The sequence below is a fragment of the Aythya fuligula genome, chromosome 12, assembly GCF_009819795.1.
Source record: "Aythya fuligula isolate bAytFul2 chromosome 12, bAytFul2.pri, whole genome shotgun sequence".
NCBI classification, from domain to species: Eukaryota; Metazoa; Chordata; class Aves; order Anseriformes; family Anatidae; genus Aythya; species Aythya fuligula.
The window spans coordinates 20,137,595-20,153,080 of NC_045570.1; the positions used below are offsets into that span (position 1 = coordinate 20,137,595).

A 15,486-nucleotide genomic window follows, 5' to 3' on the forward strand; every position below is an offset into this window, starting at 1 on the left:
AAGGAGCACAAGAGTTCATCCACATGGCGATGGGATCCCACAGCCCCGCTCTGGGGCCACCCCACAGCTCCCTGCACCCGACCACTCAGCTCACGGGGCACCCGGGAACGAGGGGAAGCCCCCAACAGACCCAAACGGGCCCTCGAACAGGCCTGCTTCCTTTGCTGACCCCAATTATTCCCCCAGTTTATTAAAGAACTCACACACGCAGGAACGTTAACACCCCGAAGAGCCGTATAAACACAGCGAGTCCGAGGGCAGCGCTATAAACAGAGCTAATGGAACGCGGCGACTGGAAATGGATCCTGAGAGCTGCCAGATCAAAGCGCCATCCTTCTCCTGGAAGGGCTGCGCTGCCCTTGGAGCCACGGCGCTAATGCCGTCTATAAAAATATTTTGCTGAAATAAGGGAAGAAACAGCAGCGTTTCATCTAGCCAAAGGTGCGAGGCTTTTATGGGATTAGCCATTCCACACGCGGCATCAAAATTAGAGCAGATTTTTGAAAGCCCTCAGCCCGGCTGACGGAGGCTACGCAGCGCAGAGCATGCGCCCGCTTCCTCCACGCACGCTGCATGCCGAACAGATTTTTCGCTGCTCTTAGCATTTAAGCTCCTTTTTTGCTTTTATTTTTCAGGCACTCACGAAGGATTACAAATTGGCATCACCTACAACGAGTCACATACGAAGCCAGCACCGCCGCCCAGACTCCGGCAAATTAAGCTGCTGAAGAAGCCACCCCACAGCACCCGTCCTCACGTGGGAAAGGCAGAAAATCGCAGGTGCAGAGGGGCGCAGAGAGGCGCAGAGAGGCAGCCTCCGGCCCACGGGCACCGAACGCTTCCTACCCCGCGTCACAGCAGGGCACAGGGACAGCGCCGAGCTCAAGCGGGCTTTATTGAGGCTGGAGCTGCACAAACCCGCACTGTTCGGGGCGCTGCCGTTGCGGAGAGCTGGCCACAAGGCTCCCCTTTCACGTTCACGCGAGTATTTTCTTCTCACGGCGCATCAGCGGCATACAAATTACATAAGACTTGGCTGGGAAGCGAAGGGCTTCGTGCCCTCGGCGAAGGCAGCTCCTCGCCTCTCATCTCTCTCGCGGGGAAGAGAAAATATTTAAAGGCCGCATACAAATCATTCCTGCCAAGCGTCGTGCAGACTGTTTAAATTAGACGGGGTAAAAATACACGCAAGTTTATCACGAAACACCGAGACCTTCGCCATGGAGACACCGCTTTCTCCCGGCAGCCTTCTCCAACGGAGACGCGCGCAGCTCCCGGTCACGGCGGAGGCAGCAGACACAGCGCCCTGCCAGGGCAACGCGATGAGAAGAGGCACCAAAAGGCACTGGGGAAACGCTCCCAGGTATCGTTTACCCGGCCCCGCTGCGAAGCGCCGGTACCTGCCCCTACTTGCCGCGGGCCTCCCTGCGTGAAGCCTTCGCGGCAGGGCAGGGTTGCGGTGCGAGCGCAGACTGCCGAGCCGGAAATTCAGGTACTCGAGACGTGGGGCCAGCCTCGCAAGAAAGCTGCCACTCGTTAATTTCATGAAACATAATTAAGCAGCTCTGGTCCCGCCAACCGCCTGCCTCTCCTTGCAGGAGGAGTTGAGCGAGCCACCACGAGGCCGGCCCAGCCGCCACTCACGCCGCCCCCGACGTTTCCCCCAAGGCCGCTGAGGGCAGCAGGCGCCCTTTCGAAATAAATACCGCCATTTCCTCCCGGAGACTCGGAGCTCTTCCTCCTCCTCCTCCTCTTACTCACGGCGAGGATCTGCACCACGGCACAAGCCCCCAGGAAGCAGCCACCCTGCTCACATCCCCTCGCCCCAGCCACCTCCTCATTACAGGGCAGGGCTTTCCCCTAACGTTCCAAAAAAGCAGGAGGGTGAAAACCTGGTAGTGCTTCAAACGTGTGTCCGAAAGCCACAACACCCAGACAAAGAGCGCGGATTAAACGCCGCCAAGATAGACTCGTCAGGAACCTGGCTTTGAAGTATCTGCAGGAAACGCTGTCAGCGCGCAGCCATGTTACAATTACACAGTTAAAATAATCAGCGCCAGTTGTAGGCAGCCCATCTGGTTCACCCGGAGCGCTGCTGGTGCAGTATTGATTAACACGACCGGTCTGCACTGACCCCAGAGAAATACATTTGTCTGCTCTGCTGAGCAGAGAGCGCGCCGCACGGCACCGCGATACGCTCCGCTTTGTTCCACGGCGTTGGGAGGGGGGGTTAGTCAATTAAAACAAAAGTAGAAAATGAAATAAGCTTAACGGGTCGACTGCCACACAGGAAGGAAGAACCGAAGGCCAGCACTTTGATCAAGGGGGTTTTGTTTGGGGGTTTTTTTGGTGATCTTTTTTTGGCTTGAGTGTTCTTCCCCCCCCAAACCCAATCCCCACGTTGGACAGCCCATACGTTTAACCCTGAGAAAACGCTGTAACAACATCATAAAACCAAAAAGCAGCACATAAAAAAAAAAATCAATTCACCCTGAGCCACATTTTCATGAAATGGAGACGGGGACAAGAGTTCACTTCTAAGAGCAGCGCTGGATGGCAGAACCAGTTGGGGAACACTTCGCTCCACACCTCCAGCTCCCAGCCTGGAGGGTCAGGCCTCCGCGGCCACCACGGAGAGGAGGCACAAGCACACACACAGCTGGGAACGGAGCGAGTCGGGGGCAGAAACCACAGGGCTCACACGCCAGCCACGCTCTAACAGCGCTCGCTGCAGAGGCGACCCAGGCTGCTGCGAGCCGGAGCCTCGCCACGCACCCAGACGGGGCTGGGGGTGATGCAAGCCCCAGCCAGCCCGACGGCACGGGCTCGCAGCAAACTTCGCTGAAACCCAGCAAAGATGCGCCCTGGCAAGTCCCAAAGCTCCTGAGCTCTCCTAGAGGCAAGTCCCAAACCTCCCCGGTTCTCCCAGCACCTGGCAGGGAGGAGGCACGCAGCAGCCATGTGCTGGAAGAGCCGAGCCCCCAGCTTGGGGATGGAGGCACAGAAAGCCCTGAGCGTGTGCCCACGTGCAGGGACCACCCCATGGGGCTGGGGGCAGCACCAGTGCTCCCCCCCCGGCTCACAGAAGCCCCCGTGGAGCTTGGTCCCAATTCTACACCACGGTTTCCCAGCCCTTGTCCCACCACGGCCTGGAGAAGTGCTCCAGGAGGCACCCTGAACGTGCTGCTGAAGCCGTGCTGCACGAGCGCCAACTTTTCCTTTTTAAGTTAATCAAGGCAAATATTTAGCTCCTGGTGGAGCACGCACAAAAGAGCGCACCGAGGCCGTCCCAAAGCGCGCGGGAGTGAATCGCCCTCCCCCCCAAAAAAAAAAAAAAAAAAAGGCTGGAATTGTGATTACATAAAGCCCTTCGGTCTTGGGAAGGGACCAGAAGAAGGCCAAAGCCGCACAGCTCCGGGCTCCTTCCATTTGCCCCCAGCTCAGCCCCTCGAGGAGCCGTGCTGGGGGGGTTGGGGGGGGCCTGGAGCTCCCCCAGCCCTGCCTGGAATTCGCTCCCCCGGCGCTGAGAGAGCACTTTGTGCGGGGAGCCGGCCGGGGGGAGGATCCCAGCCCTGCAACCGGAGAGCAAAACACACCCGGGGGCCGCCGGCCCGAGCCAATCCTCGCACATGCGGCCCCCGGAGCCTCCGCGGGGAGGGAGGGGAAGGGAGAACGGGAGGGGGGGGGGGGAGGGCCCGGGCCCGGCCCCACCGCGGGGCAGCTGCTGGGGGCGGCGGCAGCACCGGGAGGGGGGGGGGGGTGAGGGTTAGGGCCGGGGGGCACAAAGGCTGGATGAAGCTAGTAGGGGGGGGGGGGGGGTAAATAAATAAATAAATAAATAAATAAATAAATGAAATAAATAGATAAATAATTAAATAATGCAATAGATAAATAAATAAATGACCGGGCCCGGCCGGCTGGCGGCGGCTCAGCCCGGGCTGCACGCACACGCGCGGGGCTCTGACGCCTCCCCGGGCTGATGAAATGGGAAGCGGAAATTACCGAGAGGGGCGGCCCGGGGCATTGTTTTCCCCCCCCCTCCCCCGTTTCTCCTCCCGGTGCTGCCCCCCCCCTCCCCGCAGCACGACGCCCCCCGGGGGTACGGGGTGGGGGGGGGGGGGGGGGGGGCCAGGGAACAGCCGCGGCTCCCGGCCCCGAGCAGCCCCCGGTGGCGGCCCCCTCCCTGCCCCCCTCCCGGTAACCCCCGGGATCACCGGGGACCCCCCCGGCCTACCGATGAGCCCACCCCCCCCCCCCGGTACCGGTAACCCCCGGTATCACCGGGGATCCCCCGCGTGTTATCGGTAATCCCCCCGTATTACCGATAACCCCCCCGTATTACCGATAACCGCCCGTTATTACCGATAACCCCCCCCCCCCGTTACCGATAACCCCCCGGTATTACCGACACCCCCCCACACCACCGGGCACCCCCCGGTCTCACCGGAGACCCCCCCAATCACCCCCTCCCCCCTTCCCAACCCCCCCCCTCACCCCTTAACCCCCCCTCAACCCCAAAACCCCCCCCCCGGTTCCCTTCCCCCCCCCCCCCCGCCCCTTACCGGCTCTCAGCGGCCTGAGGCAGCCCGGCGCGGGGGGGAGCGCGGCCTGGCGGCGGCTCCGCCGGCCCCGCCGCATAGAGGAGAGAGAAAGAGGCGGCTGAAAGGGGCGCAGGGGGGCGGCGGGGGGCTAATGCTGTGGCGGGGGGGGGCAGCAGCGGCCGCACGTCCCGGTGGCGGTGCCGGTGGCGGTGCCGGCCCCGCGCTCCATGGCCCCGCTGCGCTCCGCTCGGCCCGGCCCCGCTCGCAGCGCTGCCGCCCGCTCGAGCCGCTGGCTGAGACGCCGCCGCTCATTGGCCCGCCGCGTCGCCGCCGCCCATTGGCCGAGCCGCGCGCGCCCGACGTCAGCGCGTCGGTGGGGTTTGGGGAGGGGGTGAGGGGGGGGGGGGAAGGGGAGGGAGGGGCGCAGCGCGGCCGCCATTGGCTGACGTGGCTCGGCGGCGGCGGTGCTCATTGGTGGGGGGCTGTGAGTGACAGGTGGGTGGGAGGGACCGGGGGGCAGCGCCGTGAGGTGGCGGCGCCTCAGGGCCCCCCCCCCCTCTGCGCCCCGTGTAGTGGCGTGAGGGGCATTCGCCCTCAGCCCCCTCAGCCCCGTTTATCAGTGCCCAGAAATCACAAAAATCCAAATTTTTCATCCAAAAATAAAGGTTTTGGGGCTTTTGGGGCTCTCGTTTCCCTTTGCCAGCCTCCCTTTCGCTGGGTTTCTCGTCACGCCTCACCCAAAGCACTGCAAACAACCTCCCTGTGGCCTCCGAGCTCAAAGCTGAGGGGAAATAGGATTCTCGCTTCCCCAATATTGGTGCTGCCTTTGGGCGGCAGCAGCTGGAGCCCTCCCTGCGCCCTCCTGACCTGCAGCGCAGGATGGGCCTCTGCAGGGCCCCTTCCTCATGGTTCTGCTCCTTGTGGCTTATTTGTGATATTTAGGAGGGAAATAAAAGCCCATAGTTAGCTGTGGGGTGCTTTCAGCCTTCGCTGGCAGCTCAGAGCCCTCTGTTCCCAACAGCAAAGCGATGCAGCACCTGTATGGCAAGGCAAGGAGCCCGTCTGTGCTACCGTGGGTGCAGCTCTCTGCTGATTCAGCGCCTACCAGGATGGGAAAAGATGGACATTTACTTTTAATAGGTTATAGAAGTGATTGAGGACTACTACGGTCAAACATCAGGGTAAATCCTGTGTGAGCAGTCAAGCGCCAAGATCAAAGAGGCCAGGAGAAAAAGCTTCGGGAGAATGTTGATTAGAAGAACCCGCACTTTAAGCTTGGCTCGTGTTTTAGTTGATGTCACCTATTAGCACTCGGCAGAGAGATGGGCTTGGCAAACGAGACAGCGTTTAGAGGCGGCCGTTTGGGAGGCCGGCGAGGAGTCCTGCTGCTGCTCCCAGCAGCACAGCTCCGACCTCCCGACCTCCACTCCCCACCCTCAATAAAACGGCCTCGTGCCCGTGTGGCTGGCAAGGGGGAGCGCCAGGCCTCCTGCATCCCCAGCCGAGGAAGATTTCCGAGGGCGGCGGTCCCCTGCTGCTGGGTAAATGCCTCATATTGATGGTCTGGGCGTGAACTCGTGCCGCTCTGCTCTAATTGCTGTTTTTATGATTCCTAATGACAGGCTTTAGGCTTCCAGCTTGCCGCTGGATTTGAGCAGCACGGAGTGACGGCTGCTCGCACAGAGCTTCCTGAGCGGTCCGTGGGGCTTGGAGCTGACTTCAGGCACCCCCTGCACACCGATGGATGCCTGGCCTGAGCTCTGCGTGCTTCAGCAGCTCTCCGGGAGCATTCCCATGGAGCAGTCTGCTCCTTCATGGCCTCCAACAGCTCTGGTTCCTACCGAGCTAGTCCCCTCTTCCTGCTCTGCCCCTGCAAGCTCAGCGAGGTGCCCATGTCCCTGTCACAGCCTCGGACCTTGCCTGTCCTAGAGCTTCCCAAGCCCCAACGGGCAGCTGTCCTGACACTGCTGCCGTACTGCTGATTCCCTCTGATCCCCTGCCTGTAGCCATCTGTCACCTACCTGTCTAAAACTGCCTGCTCCTCAGCAGTGACTCACAGCCACAAGCCTGTGCCCCAGCAGCGTGTCCTGGCCAGGCCTGAAGCCCGTGGCTGCCTGACGGGCTGGGGTGCCTTCCTTGCCCCCAGTGGAATTTCAGGCCCCGTGCTGCTCCACGTGCAACATTTCACTTCTTTTAAAAGTCTGAGTTTCCCCTCTGGTTGCTTCAGCTCTGCGTTTAATCCCTTGATTCATTATTGATGTGACGTCTGCGGATGGCGCAGTGGATACCTGACTCCAGGTATCCGTTCGCTCTGCTTGCAAAGTGCTGTGAGATGAGTCCGAGCTAAGAGAGGGGGGGGCACCCCGCAAGGAGCTCCCCGAGATTCAGGTGGCAAGAACATCCCACGGGGAGTGTGAAAATAGGAGATGTGAGTTCTCAAACAGCAGGGCTGAGGGCTGTGCTGGCTGCAGAACCTGATTCCTCTTTGCCTGAAGAACACCCGGCTGGGGCTGCTAATGCTGCTTCCTGTCCCTAACCTGCTCAGGGGATAAAGCAGGGATTTCAGGCTCCAATCCCGCACCTTCCCCCAGTAGTAAATACACGTAGCATTACCGGGTGATGTCATGGCTGGAGCACGTCCCAGTGAGGCCAAGCCTGGATCAGGTTAGATCTGTCTGCTCAGAGCCTTGGCTCGCTCCCAGCGGAGCATATTGCCAGGCCGGGGCCGGTGACTGAAGCCACCTTCCCCAAGGTCACCTCTCACACATGCAGGGAGGACAGCGCTCGCCTTCCCCTACGCGGCCCGGCCCGAGCCGCCCACGCAGGACTCGCAGGGCAGCCACCGTGGCTGCTGGCCGCAAAACTCCTCGCCTCTCCCTCCTGGCACTGCTTCGTGTTGGCACGAGCGAGGCACGGACCCCAGCACCCCCTTTCCTGGTGGCTCGTCATCTGCTCGCCTCGGAGGCACAGTGTGAGAGGAGGGATGGGAATTGTGTCACCTGCCGCGACGTGGTGTGTCTGTAAATAACCCGTCCTGGCAGATCGGTTGCATCCAGGCTGGCGTCTTCTGGCTCAGAGGGTCCCAGCAAGAGCCCCGCAGCCCTCAAATGCTGTTTGTGGCAGGCAGCGAGCCCACCATGCTCAGCCTGTGCTGGAGCTTGGGTCCATCCAGCTTCCAGCGCCCTGCACCGTTCAGTGGGTGCGGGTTTGCTCCCCTGAAGCTGCAGCAGAACCGTAAGGCAGGCAGGGTGAGGCACGTTTGGGTCCCCATCGGGTCAGCCTGGTAGAAGGCAGTGGAGCCCTGTCTAAGCAACCTGCACTGCGTCGCTTCCAGTTGGGCTCCAAGTCTATTTAAGTGATGCAACTCCTTTAAAAATAGAGCGTGCTTAATTAGCAACAGGTCTAATCGCAGAATCGGCGGAGGCAGTGTGACACGCCTTGAGGGAAGCTGAGGTGCGGGAGGTGCAGGGCGCTGCGACCCCAGTGCTGGGGCCCTCGGCCCCTTGGTTCCTGGTGCACTTCGCTGCGGTCGCACTGTGCCCGCACTGGAAATCCCATGCCTGTCGCCTCCGTGGGCACAGCCCGAGCTAGAGGAAGCCTCCCCCCTCAGTCAGCATTTCCAGAGGAACCATTTCCTCCTCCAAATGTAGCTGGAGTGTAAAATACCTCCCACCACGGGTCCCTCTGCGTGCTGGGTGAGGACATGACGCTCGTCTCTGCAAGTGAAGGATGGTGCTGGTGAGGGCTGGCGTGGCTTGCACGGGGCTGGTGTTTGTGCTCAGCTCGAGCTATGACCAGCCCGTAGAGATTAATTGCAACCAGTTTAATTTTGTGTCTGTAAATTAAGCTGTTTGACGATTAAGCCAGTGATACAGAGAGACTTCCAGGAGCGAGGAGGACATTAACATGCTAATAGACCTTGCTGGTAGAAGGCTTGCTTAGATACATCCCAGGGGGCAGATGACAATTAACATCCTAAGAGACTCTTCTAGAAAGAGGATGCTAATTCAGACCTGCTGGGAAGGGAGAGATCCTTCTTACAGATAATTATTTATTATTATTTTATGTAGCCCTGCAACCTCCCTTTCAAGAACACCTGAGATACGTTAGGACAGGTGAGCTGGGAGAACCAACCATCGACAGTCACTAAAGTTGTCCCAGAGCCACCAGAGGGGAGGGAGAAACACCTGCAGAAACCATCCTGGTCAGAAAAACAGGAGAAGGAAGAAATGTGACTTGAGTTCTTGAAAGTAAGTAAGAGTAAAATGGCACGTCAAAGGAAGCGGGCAGGAGGCTGGAGATAGACCTGCAGGCCTGGCAAAGGGAACGTACATGGGAGCAGGGCGAGAAGGGTGTAACTGCGGCAGGAGGGAGGGGATGTTTGGGAGGAGACAGTCTACTCCGAACGTTGTCATAACAGAGCAGGAGGGCACCACGGTGCAGTGAGGGCTGTTCAGGGCCAAACTCCTGGTGTGAGCGCAGAGCAGGAGGGCCCAGGCAGGGCTTGTGGGGCCAGAAGCAATGGAAAGCTCGCCCTGGCTGGGTCAGGCAGATGGGCACGGTTAGACAGAAGCTGGCAAAGGGCTTGGCAGAGCCTGTCCTCGGGGGGCTGCAGCTCCTGAAGGACTTGTGTCGATTTATGGATTAAACCAGCCATTATTGAAGTACAACCTGTGCACCTCTCCAGTTCCTGGGCCACCCTTAGTGCAGTCTCCTGGGGAAAGCCATGGATCTGCGTTCGCTGGGCAGGTGCAGGGGGAACTCTGCAGGCTGCCATGGGCCCACAGGCCGAAAAATCTGGAGGCTCTGCACCTGAAGTTGCTTCTCTGGAAGCTTGAGCAAAAGATTGCCCCTAAGATCTTCCACCTTACCGCTTTTACTGGTGTTCTGGGTGAGCCATGGGGAGGGCTTCTCACAGTCTTAACTGGCACAGCATTTTGCGCAAAACTTGCATTTTTGACCCTGAATTGGAAGGAAGGCGGAATCATTGGAATCGTTCAGGCTGTGCTCTGAAATGCCTTCCTGCCCCACAGAAACATTCGCTGGGGGACGTCAGGCCTGCCAGCTCTGCCGGGTACAGCTAGGGCAATATGGAAGAGATTACACAAGATTCGGGATCAGGGACTTAAGATGCGCTGGCCGTTGTGCTATCCGTACCGGGGGCTGTAACACCGCTCACACTTTGGTTTCGGTGTAAGGCGTGAGGCGCTTTTTGTACCACCACCAGGACCGCCTGCCTGCACTGCCCAGCGGTGCCAGGAGCTGCCACACGCGCCGGGGGGGCTCCTCCTCAGAAAACAGAGCCAACACACCTGCCCGACAACCGGCGTGTGGCTGGAAATACGCTCTGAATATTTAGATTTATTCCATGGCTAAACACGTCCGAGTTCGTCCCACTTCGAGGATCCCTGGCGGTGCCTCAGGCGCAGCCGCCACCCCCCGCTCCCCTCAGACCGCACCATGAGCCCCAGCAGGGCCGTTCTCCCTCAGCAGCGCCTGCCGAGGCCGGGCACAGCCCGGTTCCCCTCAGCCCCCCCCGGGCCGGGCTCCCGGTGCCCTCCATCCCCGGGCCGGTACCGGCCGCCCCCCCCCCCTTTCCTCCCGCGCCGCCATGATGTGGGCGGAGCCAAGCTTCGGCCGCCATCTTGCGGCATGGCAGCCCCGCCGCTGCCCGCCCGCCTCCAAGATGGCCGCCCGGCCTTCACCGCCCGCTTCCGGCCCCGCTGAGGCCTCCTCCCGGTAGCCCGGCGCTCCCCTCAGCGGGCCCTCAGCGGCGGAGCGAGGCCGGGCCCGGGGCCGGGCCATGGCGCTGCTGCGGTTGCTGCTGCTCCGGGGGCGCTGCGTGTGGCCGCGGCCCGCCCCGCCGCCAGCCCCGGCTTGGGCACGGCCTCGCCCGCAGCCCCGAGGCCTGCAGGTAACGGGAGGGCAGCGGCGGGGCCGGGGGGGGGGGGGCTCGGTGGGACCCCGGTGCCGTGTGGCGGGTGAAGCGTTAGCAGCGTGCAGGAGGGGCCGGTGCGGCCTGAGGGCGCCGGGGCTGGCCCCGCCGAGGCTCCTTTCCCCCGCCCCGGTCCCGGTACCGGCCCCGGTCCCCCCCCCCCGCGGCTCGGTGCCCTCAATGCGCTCCCACCCTGCTGCTGGGCACCGCGGTGGGTTCTCCCTGCCTCGCTGTGCTGCTGGTGGTGCAAACAAACGCCCTGAAATCGTGCAGAAAGCAACGATCCTGCTTAAAGCGGGCCTGCGGCGTGATTTAACTCCGTTTTCTGCCTCAGCGCAGCGAACGGGAACGGGCAGACCAAGGAGGTGAAGGAAGAACGGTTCTGAGACCACTCCGTGAAATATGTCAAGGGTTTCTACCACCACAGCTCTGTCATCGCTGTGCTGTTCCAAAAAGTACTGATCCCGGGAGGCTGCCCTCTCAGGCAGACACAACCAGCTGTGCTGCTGACTACCAGAGGGAAAAATAGAGGGATTTCGGCCCGGTCAGCGCTCCTGTCCCACCTCTGCTGCACAGAAATTTGCCTCTGTGCATGAGAGGGACAGCGAGACAGGGAGCCCCATCTGAGGAAGGGGAAGGTGTGTTCAGTAAGGGTATTAGTTCGTGTCAATTCTCAGATGCTAAGAAATTGCCCTTAAATGTGGCTGTAAGCTGTAGGATTGCTGCTGAATGACCGTGGGGAAAACAGCTGTGTTATCCTCACCCCTGTGCAGCAGGGTTACAGAGCAGTAGTTGTTCACATTCCCTGCTGTGGGAGGGTTTGTTTGCATTCTAGGAGTTGATTTCTAGCATATCTTTAGTGAGGAGCAGCAGTACAGTGAGGAAAAAGATTCCAAGCATTTTGAATGTATGTTTCTATTTATACATGCGCTTACTTTAAAGTGGGTTATAAACAACATCTTCAGAATCACGTGGCAAGTTCACAGCACAATCAGAAATAATATTTGGGGCTTACACCTGCTGGTCCTGCAACTTTGCCACAATATTTTGATGTTTTGGAATTTCTGCGTCATGGGATACAGAAACGAGAAGCGGTCACAGAACTTTAACAATAGCTGTCTTTTTTTTTTTTTTTCTCCTTTATCTCCCTCTTCAGAGCCTTCTGTCACAAACACTTTCCCCCACATCTCAGGGTCTCAGTGGAGTCCTACTGAAACAACAAATAATTCGAGATCCAGTCAGGCTTTGGAATCTCTTAGGTGAGTCCCAAAGAGCAACTCAGACAAGAAAGTCGGAGGGGGAAAAAAGGTCTTACCTAGTAAAAGTGTTGACTTTTGCTTACTTTTAATTCCTGAAACTGAAATAAAGCTGTCCTGTTCTTGGCTTTGGGAGCAGAGTGCCATTTGCAGGGGTTCTAGTTTTTTTGGTGGCAGAGATGAGCAATGGCATCTTTCCGCAAGGAGCTCGGTGTGATTAAGTAAGCACTTGAGTCATTAGATCTAAAAGCTAATTTAAAAACAGCAGACTTCAAACTAGAGAGTCTTCCTGTGCCTCATTAGCAAAGCCGAAGAAAAAAATGTCATTCACCTTAGGCAGAAACCAAATCATGGAACCTTGCTAAAAGCCTCGCATTGGAGCAGGTTGGAAGTGTATGTTATGAGCTGTTATCTGAATTCCTAGAGCAAGAGCACAAAGCTGTAAAACAAAGGCAATTATTCTTCTCGCTTTTCTCTTCAAATTGGGAAGGCAGCTTTGCTGATGCTTTTGAAATTTGAACAAAAGTGGGCCCTGCTATTGTGACTGCCGCGGGCCTGGTGAGAGCAAGCTGCATTACCTTGAAGAGTTTGTGTTTTTTTGGGGGAGGAGGAGGAGGGGATTGTTTGCTTTGTTTTGCCCCCTTTTTAAAAATAAAAATAAAAGAAAAAATACATGCATAATCTTTCAAATGGCTATGAATCCTCTGGTAGAAATAGCAGTTGACAAGCAGTCCAGCTTCTGGGCTTGCTACTTTCCAGAGCCTTCATGAAACGCCATGAGAAATAGAGCTACAGTCCTTAAGTCAGTTGCCTTGCTTCTGAAATGTTTGTATTTTCCTGGCAAAAAAGCCTTCCCGTAATTATTTTGTAGCAGCTACCGTGGGTTTTTCTGTTTGCAGCCATCCTTCCTTGGCTTTTATGAGAGTATCCTAACAGTGTTACTGAGAACCCTGCCTGAACTCCAGCAGATAATTTCCTTTAGCGTGCATTTACAGCTCTAGCGTGAGGCTGTTCTTTGCTGACCCCACCAGTGTTAACTTTGGTTATGCCTTGGGGAATGTGTAAATGTGTCAGTACCGAAGGAATTTCTCCAAATGATTTTTTGCTCTATTAAAACAATGTCTGAGCAAACTCATATTTTGATTGGATTGTCGAGAAGTATATATTGTATAAGGAAGCTGAAGGAGCCTGTCCCTCCCAGTACTCCCTCTTGTGAGGCTGTTTCATTTCCATGGCACACCAACTAAGTTGTGCACTTGGGTGGGTGTGGAACCAAGGTTTTTGTGCATTGGGAGCTCACGTGGATCTCTGCCATCCTTGTTCCACCTCTCTTGCTGCTGCCTGAGGTCTTTGGTGGTAACTGCTGCACTCTGCTTGCCTGCAGGTAGCACTTACTATTTCAGTACTTCAAGCTCTCGAGGGAGTAACCATAAGAATGGAGGATTCAAGAAGAAATCTCCAAAGGAGGATGAGGGTACGTATGTGCCAAAAATGTATTTAATGGCATGAATTGTGTGTGTGTGAAGGACACGGGTGGAGAGTGTGGAAGATCAGCCTTAATGCTCATCTCTGGATACTGCAAACTTCCTGTAACTTACTGACCGTACAAGCCCATGGCTATGAACGAGTTGGAAGAGGGATTTTGTCTTGGCTGATGGTAGAATAAAGCTTAATCAGGCCATTAAATTGATTCTCTTTATGTGCTCCTTTGCATCCTGTACAAATAATTTCATTGTCTTCTGCTTTAATTTTGCCACTGTACAAAGGGGAACGGTATTTACTGAGTTTTGGTTTGGGGGTTTTGGTATAGAGCACTGACTTCATTAAGAACTAAATGTTAATACGAATTGAAGCTGGAAGCTGTTTATTTCTTATTTCGTTTACCTTCTTGGTGGAAGTGTCTGCTTGTAGTGGTTTACAGAGCTCAGATTTAAAAATAGATTCTTAAAGAGTTCTTAGCTGTGTTAATAAGGGCACTTGATCAGAAATTTTCTTTTTATTAAGTTGGTCTTCCTAGACACTGGTTTTTGGTGGTGCTTTTTTTTTTTTTTTTTTTTTTTTTCATATCTTGCACTGTCTAAACCCCAGGCACCCCAACATCCAGAACTTCTTGAATTTTCTCTCTCTGCATGTGTTCTGATACGTAGGGAGTTACGTGGCGTGCCAGATGCTGCTGAGAAGTCAGTGGCCACTCCATACCTTAAGCTTGTTGGGGGAAGGGGAAAGAGGAATTCCAGGGTGCTAAAAAGGAGCAGGGACATGAAGGAGAACATCTGCTGTGTACGAGACAAAAACCTTGCGTAACTTCTGACAGGCCAGTGTTTTGATCCTTGTATCTTCTACCAGTAGGTTTTCATCAAAGACTTTTCAAATTTGAGCTGATTTGTGGGTGTCCCTGCAAGTCTTGGTATTGTCAGCAACATTTTGCTATTTGTAGATTGACAACAGCTGCATTCCATTTTAAAAGTGTAATTTGATTCTTCCTTTCCACTTCTGTAAGGAAAATTCTTTGCTCATTCGTGAGTACATTTCTTTCCCTCCAGTCTCCCAAGAACTGAAGTGTGTGCAGCGTTTCTAGGATCTGGGTTAGGCGTGTTTTCAGGCTCTGTGGTGCAGATTTCGAGCTGTGAAATCCCCCAGCTGAGGCCACGTCTTGCATCTACTGGCCTGGGGATTTTTTTTAAGAAAGGAGTCAGAAGTGCTCCGGATGGAAGGCCTCTTTCTTCTGTCTTGTCAGTGATACCAGAAGCATAACAAAGACCTAAATGTTTTATTCATTTTATGGCACTTGTTGATGCTTGCAGGGGCTGGTGATGATTCGAGGGGCTTTACATGGATATCTGCTGCTTTCTGGACTTCTGAGTGAGGGCTGAGCTGGAGGGCTCCAGACCTTTGCAGTTAGCATCACGCTGCTTTTGTAGATTACGTGATAAACTTTTACCTTGGTGCATCTGATCTGGATGCGAGCGCAGGTATCGCCGAGTCCTCGCTGAGGAAGCTGGAGCTCAGAGGCTGGGGTGCTTGTGGTCTGCGAGACCACACAGGGTGATTGTGAGCACAGCGCCTTGAGGTATTGTAGCTGTTAAAATTAGTAAACAGTAACATGCTGTGTTCTGCGGCCTCTTTTCTCCGGTGATTAATGGATAGCTTGACTTTGGGAGGTGGAATGCTACCCCATGTCTCCGGGGGAATGCTCATCTCTGCAGTAATTATTAAAAAGAACTCTTCAAACTGTCAGTGCAGCCCTTGCAAGATTTTAATCAGAGAGTTCAGATTTGGGGTTAATGGCAAATCATTGCTTCATGGAGGCTTTTGGAGACTAAAGAGCTGGAAGTATTCCCACAGCTGTTGCTCGCAAGTGTCACATCCAGTTCCTGGTTCTCATTTACTGAATGTTGTGGGGTGGCTTATGGTGCAATACGAATGTTGTACTGTAAAGGCGGTCATATTTTACATAAACTTAGGATTAGATTAATTTTGTCCTTAATTAAATGCAGGGTGGAAGAAAGCCTTGTGTTGTCTTCGAGCTTTCTAGAAATTTCTGAAATTATTCAGCTGTAGGTTAAAGATCTGAGACAAGTCTTGTGTCCCAGACACTGCTTGTCTCGAGCTATCTAATGGCTAGCTTTTACCCTGTGGTGATCTCTCTTTGTGATAACGTCCTCAGTGAATGCGTGCTTTACAACATATTACATGCACGCTGACTTTGTCTGAAATTTAACACAAAGAAGTGCTTTAGCAATAGTTCATTCAG

At 55.8% G+C, this 15,486-nt stretch overlaps 2 protein-coding genes across 2 annotated transcripts in view; one reads left to right on the forward strand and one right to left on the reverse strand.

The window, feature by feature from the left end:
* Positions 1–4,665, reverse strand: part of ANKRD11 (ankyrin repeat domain 11) — a 111,414-nt gene extending 106,749 nt beyond the window's left edge. Inside the window, exon 1 of the mRNA XM_032195732.1 lies at positions 4,563–4,665. The gene's annotated coding sequence lies outside the window, so the exon portion shown is untranslated. The remainder of the gene's footprint in view (positions 1–4,562) is intronic.
* A 5,563-nt stretch (positions 4,666–10,228) lies between these two features.
* Positions 10,229–15,486, forward strand: part of SPG7 (SPG7 matrix AAA peptidase subunit, paraplegin) — a 31,735-nt gene continuing 26,477 nt past the window's right edge. Inside the window, exons 1-3 of the mRNA XM_032195469.1 lie at positions 10,229–10,455; positions 11,633–11,735; positions 13,117–13,206. Coding sequence (XP_032051360.1) covers positions 10,345–10,455; positions 11,633–11,735; positions 13,117–13,206 — 304 coding nt within the window. The 5' untranslated portion in view covers positions 10,229–10,344. The remainder of the gene's footprint in view (positions 10,456–11,632; positions 11,736–13,116; positions 13,207–15,486) is intronic.